This window comes from Drosophila pseudoobscura, chromosome 3 (assembly GCF_009870125.1).
Source record: "Drosophila pseudoobscura strain MV-25-SWS-2005 chromosome 3, UCI_Dpse_MV25, whole genome shotgun sequence".
Classification (NCBI taxonomy): Eukaryota; Metazoa; Arthropoda; class Insecta; order Diptera; family Drosophilidae; genus Drosophila; species Drosophila pseudoobscura.
Window position 1 is genome coordinate 17,399,832 of NC_046680.1, and position 13,436 is coordinate 17,413,267.

Here is a 13,436-nt window from a genome sequence, read left to right on the forward strand (position 1 = left end):
ACCGTAAACACTTTAATCATATTATCCCCGCCGTCGTGTACCCTACTTACAAATACAAATACGAGACAAAGAAAGCTAAAGGATAGAAAAGGAGAAGGAACCCGAAAATACCAAATGTGGAAAGCTTCAAAAACTTTTTCTATACAAAACTCTAGCAAAAATATAACTAAAGAAACCAAATAAAATCTCGAATAATGTAATTTAGCAAATTGTAAACTCAATAAAGGCAACCAAACAAACACCCAATAAATACTATTAGATAACAAGGGGATCGGAACGGAACGGACCCGAGAACATAGGATAGATCGCAAGAAGAGCCACTAAATGAATTTATATAGGAGAAAAGTCGAGGTAGAATTAGGGCAAACGATCTCCAGTAAAGAGGAAAAATCCCAGATTAGATCCCATTGTGTACTTCTTTGTACATAGACGTATATACATATATATTTATGACTAGAGAAAATGCATAAGATACATAGATGAATATAGGAAGATACATACAGATAAATACATATAGATATATTAACATATGCATAGCAGATACGGAAAGCGAGCGCAAATTATATAAATACCGCCACATCATCCATCAGAGCCGAACATCGTAGTCAGAGCAGTCAGCGATATTGGCTAGAGAGGAAGCGGCGGAACAGAGGAACCCCAATAGTCCGAAACCGAAATTTCCGAGTGCCGGAAACCAATCCCTAAACCAAGCCGAAAACGAAACTGAAACTGAAACAAGAAACCCAAAAACCCCCGGAGACATCGGAGACATGAGAAAGAACAAAAACCATTTCGTGTAAACATTTTTTTAAACAAGTTTGGTGATCTACGATATTGGTAATAATTATTGATAACTAAAATAAAAGGAAATGCATATACATGCATATATTATACAAATATATGAGTAAAGATGCTGTAGGAAGAAGGAATATGGTAACAAGAGATGGCATACATAAAGTAAATATTTATTATATAATGTTTTTTAAGTAACATTACTTATAGATAAGCCATTATATATACACATATATATACATAATATATATAAATTATACATATATGAAACTACATAAGTTTACAAGGTATATGAACAGAACAAACAAAACAAAATTAAGATCAACCACAACCACAAAAAGAAAAACAACAACAACAAAAAAACAAAAACGCAACCGCAGCAACTAAACAAAAGAAAACAAAGCGAGTGGACGGAATATATATAATAATAATAAAGTAAATAAATTTATTATATACATACATACATACATAGAAGAATATTACAATGGAAAAACGTAACGGAAAATGATTGCGAGATGAAAATGATTATTTGAAACATGTTCATTATATATAAATGTCATTAAAAATGTTCTTCAAAACTGCCTACCAATAAAATATATTTCAAATAATATCTGCGACTCTTTCTGATCCCATTTGGGAGGGTACATATGTATGTACCTAGTATACTGTATCCTAGAGGAGTTAGTATTTGATATATCCGGTATTTGAAGAGTTTGGGGATATAATAGATTTGTGGTGAATGTGGATGTTTGTAACACCCAGAACGAAGCGTTTCCGACCCCATAGAGCATACATATATGTACATATATATTCTTGATCATCATCAAAAGCCTAGTCTGTCTGTCCGTCCGTCTTCTTTGAAACCTCGTTCTTAGACCATAAGAGCTACAGCAACCAAATTGTTACAAGTTTATTTCAAAAATTTTGCCCCACCCGCTCAAAAGACGAAAATCGATGGCATTCACAAATCGGAAAAATGGAAATTTATATATAATAAAATATCTTAACACACCAATCAAATAGGTCATCAGACGGAAAGGGGATAATCGTAATGCAAGAGCTAACATTCTAGCGGATCTAGCGATCGTGGTACCTCTCTCTCTCTAGGTTTTTGTCACCGCTCATGATAAGTGCGAGCCAATTGAGATATCAAGTCCCACTCCCCGCATGAACCAAGAAATCTTTTTTGCGCACAAAAAGGCAGACATCGGCATAATAACGGTCCTTACCGCGAAAGTAACTTCTTCGAAGGTCGGAGCACCAATTTTTGCGTTTCAAAATCAAATCGGTAATTTCTTGCGAAAGCAACGACCGGTTATCGCACAAAAGTATCGATATTTTTTGAAGTTAATGAGAAAACCGTGGGTAGTTATAATATTCCGTCAATGAGAGAACAGAAAAGAAATAATATTAGTAATATTAATAATTACTAATACTACTTAAAAAATATCACCCAAATATTATAGTCACATTCCACTACTCTCACTGCATGTACGATTTTCCCATTAGGTGATGAAGTGTAGTGGAATTATATATATCGATATATTCAAGAAGAAGAAGTTGTATTTTCCGCACGAAATCGCAGAATATTTTTAATTTTATAAACATTAGTGAAAAAAGCCGAGATTTAGGCCCGCACCGTCACTGCCATGTACCTCACGCGTCAGCTCAGATTGCTGCCAAAGGCCAGCATTGGACGGAGCATAGCTACCAGCAGCACACATTACACAACCACCACAGGCGCTGCACCGGCTGCGGAGCACATTGAGGTCCCCAATCGCATAGAACGCTCGCCCACGGACATACTAAAAGCATTGGCCAGCACCGTCGGACGCGACCACACGGCGCCCCATTACAAGTACCACGATGATCCGTTCCTGATACCCATGTCAAACATGGCAAAGCGCACGTACGCCATGTCGAAGGAGGCTGGGCGTAAGGCTGCCAAATGGATAAAAGAAGAGCACCATGAACTATTTTTGGTAGGTAGACAGTAACAAGATTGCTAGTTAACTCTAGTTAACTATTTTATATAATGCAGCACCAAGAAGCTCAACCGGCCATTGAAAAATTCGCCCCCAGCATGGTTTACACTGAAGAGTCCGAGGTGGACGAGAGTTCTCTCGAGCAACTGATTGAGCAGGGAGAGCTTAAGGACGCCGTGCTTGTGTACAACCTTATGGAACAGAAGGGAATCGCCCTCTGTTCTGAGTTAAAGCAAAGTCTTTTAGAACTTGTGTGCTTCCACAATAATCAGGACCCACTACCAGAAGAGTACATTGAGGAACGGTGGTTTCTCGAAAACAACCGACGACGTGAGCGACACGGAAAGACGTGGAAGGACGGCGACCTGGCTGAGAAGCTGTATTCCGAAATTGAACCAAAGACGCCCAAAACTTACGCTTCCCTCATTCGTGGCATGGCCAAGTATTTGCAGTGTGAGCGGGCATACGCCCTGCTTCAGGAGGCTGGCGAAAAGCAAATTCAATTGGACACAAACACTTTTAATTCGATTATCCAAATCATCAGCTTTCTAAAGGACAATGCCGAACAGAGATGGCAACTGTGCACCGAGCTGCTGCAGCAAATGTCGGAGCAGAAATTGCGCCCCAATTTAGGCACTTTGAATGCCATTCTCCAGTGCATTAGCACTTTTGGCAACTTCAAACTTGCCCGCACGTCGGCCCTCAAAGTTCTGCCAGAGTTCAAGCAACTTGGTGTTAACCCGAGCCTAGGCACCTACTATTATCTGCTGATCATCTTCTGCCGCGAGCGCGGTCCAGTGTCCCATGTTATAGTGGACATACTGAACGAGATTGCAGGCAGGGAGTTCAGGGTTGAGCATCCCAAGGACACGTACTTCTTTGCCACTGCCATGGATGTGTGTCGCAATCATTTAAATGACAAGTCGCTGGCCAAGAAAGTGAACGAGCTGCTGCACACCGGCAACAACTACGATTTGATAGGCGATTCGTTTAAAGAGTCTATCTATTACCGCAATTATCTGGCCCTGCTCTGCCAGACTGAATCGATAGAGGACTTTATGCTGACCTACGACCTGCTGGTGCCCAACATCTACATACCCGAGCCCGGCATCATGGAGGAAGTACTACGGACCATTGAGATCAACGCCGCAGTCGAACACGTGCCTCGCATCTGGTCCGACATGGTTGTGTTCGACCACACGCACCGCGAAAGCCTTTTGCTATATGTCCTGCGAATTATGGTGGACAATCGACCAAATGCGGACACGCCCGCTCAATCCCAGCTCCCGGAGCAATGTGCCAAGGTGGCTCTGGACATGTACAACAAGATCGAGGAGTCGGTGAGGCGGATCAAAAAGGTCTCGTTCACTGGACAAATGCTTGGCGACATTCTAACACTGCTCGTCCGGGGCGACAACTACGAGAAGGCCAGCGAAGTGTTCTCCCACATTGACAAAAATCAGCATCGCATTCCCGGCACACCCGCCGAGAGCGCTTTACAAGAGTATGTAGAGGCCTCGGTCCAGGAGAAAGCGCCCAGCCAGGCCTTGGCTGCCCTCCAGTATGCTGTCGAAAACAATATGGAGTCGAGTGTCCTCGCCAAGCTAATCCACGATGGTTTTACGTTGAACGAAACGCATCTAGCCAAGCTGAAGTCACTAGTCGGCGAAAGTTTCCTTGAGAAGTAATTGACTTTATTGTAGAGATTCGTTTGTAATTGATATAAACACAATTGTTAAATAAATGCCTTGGGATGTGTTAATCCTCTTTCGTTAAATGTTGGAGTAGGTAAGTAAATAGATTTCCCAGATATCTGAACCCCTCTTCAGAGCGAGGATCACAGCGGAAACAATGGCCTCCAAAAGAAGTCGAAGTGTAAATTCCACAGTTAGATGCCGCCTAGGATTCCCGCAACGAAGGATCGCGATTTGAGAATAATAACACTTGGAACACAAGAAACTGTTGACGGAACAATGTTGTTGAAATTTGATAAACACTTACTATATATCCATAAACGCCACATTACGAACCGATTAAAACGGGAACGACTCGATTTTTGCTACAGCAACAAGAGGAGTTCTTAAAAGTAATTAATATTGTAGAAAATGTATTCATCAATAGGATACAACTATGTGGGCAGGGCCAAAGGTTTTAGTTAGCTAGCATTATTCAACGAAATATGAATAATTGAACAATAGGAACAACTATCCTCTTTCGTTTTTTTTCTTTCCCCATTTTTGTTAAAACCTTTTTTTAGACTAAATTGAATCAGTAATCGTATAAAATTATGTGGGCATAGATAAAGGCCCGGTTGACAACATTTAAATCCTTGTCGCTCACATTCAAAAAATTTCGATTTGGCGCGCACCACTCGGTATATTTTGAAAATGAGACCGTATATTTCGGGTCATACTGTAGAAACTGGTTTTCGCCGCCCTCCCATGTGGTGTTTTTTAGTGCTAAATTGTATTTTTGTCATTTATTAATTTAATTTTCAATGTTATATAAAAATCCAATAAATGCAAGTATTTCGAATAGGCCAATCATGTATAGAATTGATTCATCAATCGTACAAAATTGAGTGGGCATGGCTAAATCTTCCAAATAGATAGTATTATTTAACGGAACAAAGAATATAAGAAAAATTGAATTCGCCGCAATTCGCCGCAGTTCGCCGCATTTCACTCCAATTCGCTTTAGCAACAATGAGTCCCATTCCATGCACAAATGTTGCTAATTCCATGCACAAATACCCTGGGGGAAATGGATGTTATAGAATTGTGAATACGTTTGTCTTCCAAGGCTCAGTAGGTATCAGGATCGACATAAATATATACAAGATACTTATAATGTACTTGAATATGTCTAAAGAATATCAATTTGATATAAAATTCATATAAAATTAAAGAAATAGGGTATACTAAGGCCTATACACGCATCACTTCTTCAAATACCAGCAACATTGCGACTCTTTTTTTGTTGAACTTTTTCATTTAAACCTTTTTTTACGTAAAATCCAAAAAAAAGCAAGGATTAAAAACTATCCAATCTTGTAGAAAATTGATTCATTAATCGTATAAAATTATGTGGGCATGGCTAAATGTGCTATATATATAGTAATATTCCACGGAAGAAAGAAAACGAGGAATATGTACAATAGAATTTTAATTGGACCGTATATCTTATCGATAGTCCGCGGTCACACTGGTCTGCAGATAAACAAACAAAATGGTAAGGAATGGAATATCTGAATTTCTGAATAATACAGGCTATTTTTCTCACAGAGCGTGGAAAATGTTATACGGGAAATGGATAGTTTGCACCTAGAAACTGTATTTAAGCATGCAGCTATTGCTTCGCTGACATGCAAAGGACGCACATTGGGCCCCGACCGGGAACCATTTTGGGTGGAAGGGCAGAAGGAAAGTCTGGACGAAGGCATTGTAAATGCCGAGGAAACTGTTGTAGAGAAAACGATTGTTTCTCCCAGCATCAGAGACAAGGAACCGAGTTTGTCCTGCTTCCCAGATGCAGGCGAAATAAACGCTAGTATATTTAGGCGGGAAATGGCGGAGCAGTGCAAGAGGAGTGTGCGTAAACAGATTCAAGCATTAAAGGAGGCACATAAAGGACTGCAGATACAGTGCGATTCCCGTCAGAGGGAAGAGGATCAGCAAAAAGAGCGTCTAGCCCAAAAAGCATTACGAGAGCAGAACGATAATCTCATCAATCAGAAGGCGGAACAGCTCGCTCAAGGGCAGCTGGAGGCACAGCAGCGTCAACAATTGGACCTGCGCAAGAAAACTGACCAAAAGCTGCATAAACTTGCCTTGGAGGGAGTGTCGCGATGCCAAAGAAGATTCGGCAACAAGTATGAGGGGATCATAAAGCTGTTGCTGTCATTGGATAAGGAGACGGTCCAGGTCTGTGCCGCCCAAAATCAGCAACTCAGGGAGCTGGGTGAAAAGTTTGATGACCTGGTTTGTACTGTAAAAATGGGCAACTTCGAGCAAAGTCAATATTTAAGCTCGATCATAAAGGCCGAGCAATATTGCAAAAACTTAGACGACCTGGAGGCTGATATGATCAAAGAACTGGCGGAATTCTCAGAGCTAATCCAACAGCAAATTAAAATGGAAGCTGCACAACGTCTGGAGGAAGAGAAACAGAGACAATTGGAAGAAGAGAAGAAGCAGTTTGAAGAACAGACGCAGAGACAGAAGGAAAAGGACGAGTCAGAAGCTCAGCAACGGCAGAAACTGGCGGAAGAAGCTGCCAAGGCTGAAGCCGCCAAGGCGACGCCACCTCCTGAGGAAAACTCCGTTGATGTTTCGCCGGCGGAAGGCACCATATCTACCTCCTATGTCCACCCATCGCGACTAGCATTCTACAATGAAATCATTTCACTCTACCAAACCAAAGTAGATGCAGTGAAGCCCTTGCAGTCTGAGGAGTCGTTGAAGCAGTATCGCACTGGCTGCCAAAGGGCAATAAACTTGCCTCTGAACGCCATTACAGCGGTCAGTCCGCAGCATCTAAGCAACAATTTTGAAAAACTATACAACTTCTTTGCCGGCCACAGCGTGAGAGTAATGAATGACGCCACCATTACTATTAATGACCATCCATTGGCTCGTGACTACTGCATGCTCTTAATGGCAAAGAAGTTCGTTAGTCAATCAGAGACGGCTATATCTGGTAATCCCCAAGCCGCTTTTCCCTTTGCGTCGGTTATTGTAACCTTCTGGAAGTTGCTGCCTGATTTCGGAAAGGTGTTCCTGGCGTATCTCTACAAAGAATCGCCATATTTGGTGCCCTATGTGATACCGCAGCAACCGGGACAGACGGCAGAGCAATATCTGAAATCGATTGGCTATCGGCTGTCCGACAAAAACGAGCTGGAGAAGCCCGACATGTTTCTCAAGCGGCAAACTGGAATCGCCCGTCTGTATGCTGCTGTGATTATTACGCCTGGACGAAAAGCAGACGGACCTGCCCACTGTTTTGGTCTGGAGGAAGGCTGGCGTTGGCTGGCTCATGTAGTTCATGTGAAACCGTTGCCCGACATAAGCGCCACCCTGATCATGGAGATACTTCAGACACTGGGCTTTGAGTTGTGGCGCACCTATGGCAAACAGTTCCTCAAGCTCTTGCTCTACATTCACATATCCTACATGCCACAACTGGCCATCTACGACGAGGGCGGGCCGAAGACGCGCCTGGAAATGCTTTTGGCCAAGTTCCTCCGCGAGCGCCAGATCCCCCAGACTGTGGGTATTTTGCCTCCTGGCTTTTGGTAGTTTTACAATTGATGCATATTTCTAACTTTATGTATAAATATTGTTTCCGTTCGAGTAATAAAATTAAGCGTTTCTTTTGTGAAATTTATAGTTCAGGCAACATTCTATCATGGCAATGGCTTCAGAGGGCCTTAGATCCTTATCCAGATTAAACAGTTAATAGATTTTTCAGAAATGCAACATTTGAAAGCTACAGTTTTATTGATCAAAAGTAGCTAAAGGCAGAAATCTCTATATGAACGCACTGTGATTTGACAAATCAAAATTAAAAAGAAATAATTGAGCAAGCTAGTCATCTTCATCATCCAGATCCAAGTCATCCAGTTCGCCGGCCAAGTCAACAAAGAGATCTTTGTTGAAAGGTGCAGCATCGTTGGCGGGGGCAGACGATGATGGGTTCTCATCATCAGAAGCCGCTCCATCCTCGGCTGCTGCGGTTTTGGCTGCTTCCGTTGCTTGATCTAGTAGCCTGGTGCTAGATGCTATGGTGCCAGAACCATCAACCTCCTTGGCAGCCAGCGAAAGAGCAGCCAGATCGAGTTCCTTGAACTCAAAGGCATTGTCATCATCGTCGTCCTCGCGTTTGTAGACATCAAAGGCGGCATCGCCCTCCTCGATGGGTCCGTCGTCGACCAGGTCTGGATTAAAGCTGAACATTTCACGACCAGAGATACCAAACTGTTTGCCCTTGCTGAAGTCGCTCTTCTTGCGCTCCTCCTCAGCGACCATCTTGGCTTTCTTCTCCTGCAGCTTGCGTTTCTTCCAGGCCAAGAAGGTTTCCAGGGTGACACGGGTTTGGTTGGAGCCCAAAGCAGCGCGTTCCTTCTCAATCAGATCGACCAGCGAAATTTCCGTGGGCTTATCCTCCTTCTTCTTGTCTCGCTTCAAAACATAACCGGGGGGCAGGGCGTGACGATAGATGCACTTCTCTCCGTTGGGACATTCCCAGAACCAACCGTACTTGGACTTTTCCACAGCTTCCAGGAAGAACTTGCAAATCTGTCCGGAATTCAGTTATTAGTCTTTGATAATGAGAGGCCGGAACTTGACTTACGATTTCAGTTGTGGGTCGGCGCTTCTCCTCAGAATGCTTCTTATCCACAACCTCCTTCAGCTTGGCATCGTCCCAGTTGGTCATGAGGTCATCTTCGTTGTCACGCATATCAACATACATGGAGCGCTTCTCCACCTTGTTCTCCAGGGACAGGTCGTGGGAGAATTTGCACTTATCTCCCTTGGTGCAGAGTCCCTGCTTGAAGAACGCACACACCACAGACTTGGGATCAGTGCCCTTATCCACCTTTTGCGTCTGCACGGGCTTGAAGATTGATGCCATCTCACGCAGATCCGCCAATTTCTTTTCCTTCTCATCTTTCTTTTTGTCGCCATCCTGACGTGGATGATGGCCGCCGGCCTGAACCTGCTTCTGGACTTGCTGAATGAACTTCTGCTGCTTGTTACCCTTCTTGTTCTTCAAGCCAAACGTTTTGTCCTACCGATAAATATTCAGAAATCAATATCTCCGTAGAGCTATTATGCCACATCGTGGTTCTACATCTTTGAACATCAATTATTCGGCCAAAGAAAGTCTAGCAGCAGTCATCTCCGAACTCTAGCATACCTCAATGACTTTTTCCTTCTTCTTTTGTTCCGTTTTTTTGCTTGGACCCGCCGGCGCTTTCTTCGGCGGCATCTTGGAGGCCGGTTTTATTAGTTAAACTATCGAAAAATTAGAAATAAAATCCAACAAAATAAATTTTGCACAACCACGCTGAGAGGCAGCCCTGCCAACCTGTTTGTCAGTCAATTGAGTTGGCAGTTCAAATTAGAAACAAGAAAAAACAATTTTTACAACCACACTGAGAGGCAGCCCTGCCAACCTGTTTGTCAGTCAATTGAGTTGGCAGTTCAAATTAGAAACAAGAAAAAACAATTTTTACAACCACACTGAGAGGCAGCCCTGCCAACCTGTTTGTCAGTCAATTGAGTTGGCAGTTCAAATTAGAAACAAGAAAAAACAATTTTTACAACCACACTGAGAGGCAGCCCTGCCAACCTGTTTGTCAGTCAATTGAGTTGGCAGTTCAAATTAGAAACAAGAAAAAAACATTTTTACAACCACACTGAGAGGCAGCCCTGCCAACCTGTTTGTCAGTCAACTACATTACATATTTCAAAATATACCGTAAATATACTGACGAATTCAAGTTATATTTACATATTCCTCGTTTTTGATATTCCGTTGAATATTACTAGCTATATAGAAAATTTAGCCATGCCCACATAGTTTTATCCGATTAGTGAATCTATTTTATAACTGACTGGTTTATTTTAAACACTTGCTTTTATTGCATTGCTTATATAATAATAATAATAATATAATTATAAGGCTTAAACATAAACGGTAAAAAAAAATGTCCATTAAATTTATTGCTTTACATATTAACTACATATTTATGTAGTTACGTTACGTAGTTTACAAGAGTTGCGCCAAAGAGTAATTTTTTTAAAGTACAATTTACACGAATTTGAAAGCATAAATTTGTTGCTATGTTGCTAAATTCCCGTCATATTGATGGACAACTCGTTTTCTCGGCACTTGACAATACAAATTGAATTTTGCCAGCAACGGAAGTGAGTATGGAATGTATGGACATTGCTGCGAAGAAAATCGATCTACGAAAAGAGGGAAAAGGAGAGAAAGTCCCAGACAAATAGAGAAAATACCCCACCAAACGGCAACCGATACTATCGACTGATGCGCGCCAAACAGACATTTTTTGAAAGTCCGTCAATTGAGTTGGCAGCTCTCCATCTACAACTTCTTTGCAAAAAGGAGTTGGTAAGGGGAGGCATGTTAGTTTGGCGCCAGAATTGAAATATTTGACATGGATTTTGAATTCTTCGTTTGTAATTTTTAAATTATTTTAAACAAGAGAACTATTTTATGGATATAACAGGTTTTTCGTCTGGCTTACTTCCATGTATTTATTTATTTATTATGCCCCCTGCCCACAAACATCTGTTTAATTATTATTTAGTGTACCCACTTCAGCGCACACCACACCACACATGTTTAAGTTGTACATATTTCAATTATCTGCTGCGGGTCTCTCCCCTCCACAGCCAATGCTGAAATTGTTTTCAAAGGTCTTCTGTCTTTTAACTCAAACACACCACACACACACTCACAGGCACGCAGCCCCTTGGCTCTTGCTCTCCGCTCTACGTCGTGGGTGGCATTTGATTCGTCGTCGTCGTCGTCGTCATCATCATGGGTGGTCTATTAGCCCGCTCTGTGTATGCTCGGTTGGTCGGTTGTGCCCCCATTGATCATTCTCTCGTTTGATAGTGCGTGACGTTTTAGTGTTGCTATTTCACTCGCACTAATTTATGCCGCCAGAATGGTGGAATGGTGGCGGGGCGCCCCATTTTGATCCTTCTTTACTCTTGGGGCACACTCACGCTCAGCTCATTTATTCGAGCATAAAATTAGCAATTATTTGTTTTTCTCCCTCTCGCTGCCTCGTTTTTATTCGCCTTTTAAGTGTGTGTGTGTGTGTGTGTGCTCCTGGGCCTCTGCGAGCATTGTGTGTGGTCCGATCCGATACAGTACGCTCGGGTCCGGCCGGGTCGGTCCCTTCTCCCATGATATGGTGGTATTATTTGTTTTTTAGCTTTAATTCGAGCGAAACTTTTTCGTTTTCGCTTCCTTCTTAATGTTGTTCTTCTTGGGTTTCTAGGAACTATTGTAGTGTGCAAAAAGTTCGTAAGCTTTTCGTAAACTTTTATGGTTCCGCAGAAAACAAAAATTAAGTTAGTTTTAATGGACTAATCCTTGAGCCCTTGTGATGTTCCCACTAGGCAAGTTGCACTGTACCACAGTTTAGAAATATTGCCCCGCGGCGGCAATCAAATTATGACAAGCAACGGCAGCAACATCGAATGTTACCAACAATTATTCCGATGTTGACAGCAAGATAGATAGCAATAATTTGCATCACAACAGAAGCAGCAGAACAGCAACTAGAGCAACTTCTTGGGATGGCAAGAAGATGAGACAGAGAGCTATAGTAGCCATTCCGACTAAAAGATACCCGCTACACAGATCTTATTCTAGTTCCTATAAGCTAGATGCTGCAAAATTGGCTTCTATGAAACTTTTGAAGCTGGCTGCTATGCAACTACTAAAGCTGCCTTCTATGAAAGTAATAGTAATAAAAAATCAAAGTTACAAGCGGAGCAAAGAGGAGCAGCAGCCCCTGTCCTGCCACAGCCACACATGCTAGTCGTACTTTTGACAATATAACGCAACGGCGTGGCGACAAGCAAAAACAGTGCCACGCAGAGGCCACTCAGAGAGCTATCCCCAACCCCCGCCAGCCCGGACAACTGCGGCACTCGGTGGCGGCATCTTGCACGGTGGTCTCGACATCTCCTCCATCTCGGGGCTTAGTTGCTGCTGTCAATCTTTGGCAAAGGCAAATGTGGCTGCTACTGTTTGCTGCAGATGCACACTGGCACACACACACACACACACACCGTCTTATAATTGCATATAGCGCCAGTTGCAGTTCCGGTCGGTTGGGTTTTTTTTCGTTGCTTTTGCCCCTATTGGCGGTGGCCCCTGGTCCTCTGGCCGATGCACGCGCTTTCTTTTTTGTGCGGCGCCGCCAGCTCACAGACAGACTCCCCTCGCGGCTGCCTGCCACAACCGCTGCGGCTGCTGCTGCTGCTGCTACGAGTACTGGTATATGTGTGATTGGTGAATGGCATGTTGCCACCCAAGTTGCCAACTGTGCCTCGGTTGGCTGGCTCGTCCGCGACTTAATAGCCGCTTTCATTGGCCAAAAGCCTGATCGAAGACCACACACGAAGACGAACTTCGTATTCGTCTTCGCCTCCGATCGTGGCTGTCGTCGTCTCAACGGCAGCATTGCGTTTGCAAGCAAACATCAAACGGTAGCTCCTCTTAATTACAACAACACCAACATCCAGAAGCAACAAGTAACAAGAATCTCCAGCCCCAAAGCTTGACGGCCATTAAGATAAATCGGAAACGGAAATCGCTAATGAAAAATTTCCATATTTATGCAGCCGATAAAGCGCTACAGCAACAACGAAAGCCACAGCTAAACAACTAAATTTTCGTTGCCCTCTGATTGGGGATATACCCCTGGTACTCGGCGGAGCGGAGCGGAGGGGAGGGGAGGGGCCCGACCATCATCTGGACCACCAACGAAGCCGACATCGACGCCGCGGCGTCCACTTGGGCGGTCGCCAGTTGCGTGATTTGTTCTGTTTTTATTCGGCTTTGGGTCTCGTTTCGTTTCGTTTCTGTATCGGGCATCGGGTGGGT

General features: G+C 43.1%; 3 protein-coding genes across 3 annotated transcripts; 2 read left to right on the forward strand and 1 right to left on the reverse strand.

The window, feature by feature from the left end:
- The first annotated feature begins 2,374 nt into the window (after positions 1–2,374).
- On the forward strand, positions 2,375–4,548 carry LOC6898770 (protein PTCD3 homolog, mitochondrial). Its single transcript, XM_002138712.4, has 2 exons — positions 2,375–2,774; positions 2,834–4,548. The coding sequence occupies exons 1-2, from the start codon at positions 2,442–2,444 to the stop codon at positions 4,463–4,465; spliced, it is 1,965 nt and encodes a 654-aa protein (XP_002138748.2). The 5' UTR covers positions 2,375–2,441; the 3' UTR covers positions 4,466–4,548.
- Positions 4,549–5,870: 1,322 nt separating this feature from the next.
- Gle1 (nucleoporin GLE1) lies at positions 5,871–8,167 on the forward strand. Its single transcript, XM_001361480.4, has 2 exons — positions 5,871–6,008; positions 6,062–8,167. The coding sequence occupies exons 1-2, from the start codon at positions 6,006–6,008 to the stop codon at positions 8,075–8,077; spliced, it is 2,019 nt and encodes a 672-aa protein (XP_001361517.2). The 5' UTR covers positions 5,871–6,005; the 3' UTR covers positions 8,078–8,167.
- Positions 8,168–8,241: 74 nt separating this feature from the next.
- On the reverse strand, positions 8,242–9,901 carry LOC4805054 (zinc finger CCCH domain-containing protein 15 homolog). Its single transcript, XM_001361481.5, has 3 exons — positions 9,699–9,901; positions 9,132–9,569; positions 8,242–9,076 (listed from the first exon to the last, which is right to left on the reverse strand). The coding sequence occupies exons 1-3, from the start codon at positions 9,768–9,770 to the stop codon at positions 8,366–8,368; spliced, it is 1,221 nt and encodes a 406-aa protein (XP_001361518.1). The 5' UTR covers positions 9,771–9,901; the 3' UTR covers positions 8,242–8,365.
- Between the last annotated feature and the right edge of the window lie 3,535 nt (positions 9,902–13,436).

Excerpts from the sequence above, each read along its gene's own strand:
- LOC6898770 (XM_002138712.4), top strand. The coding sequence starts at position 2,442 with ATGTACCTCACGCGTCAGCTCAGATTGCTGCCAAAGGCCAGCATTGGA. Across the intron at positions 2,775-2,833 it reads AGCACCATGAACTATTTTTG|CACCAAGAAGCTCAACCGGC; the intron begins GTAGGTAGACAG and ends TATATAATGCAG.
- LOC4805054 (XM_001361481.5), bottom strand. The coding sequence starts at position 9,770 with ATGCCGCCGAAGAAAGCGCCGGCGGGTCCAAGCAAAAAAACGGAACAA. Across the intron at positions 9,570-9,698 it reads AGAAGGAAAAAGTCATTGAG|GACAAAACGTTTGGCTTGAA; the intron begins GTATGCTAGAGT and ends ATTTATCGGTAG. Across the intron at positions 9,077-9,131 it reads GCCGACCCACAACTGAAATC|ATTTGCAAGTTCTTCCTGGA; the intron begins GTAAGTCAAGTT and ends AATTCCGGACAG.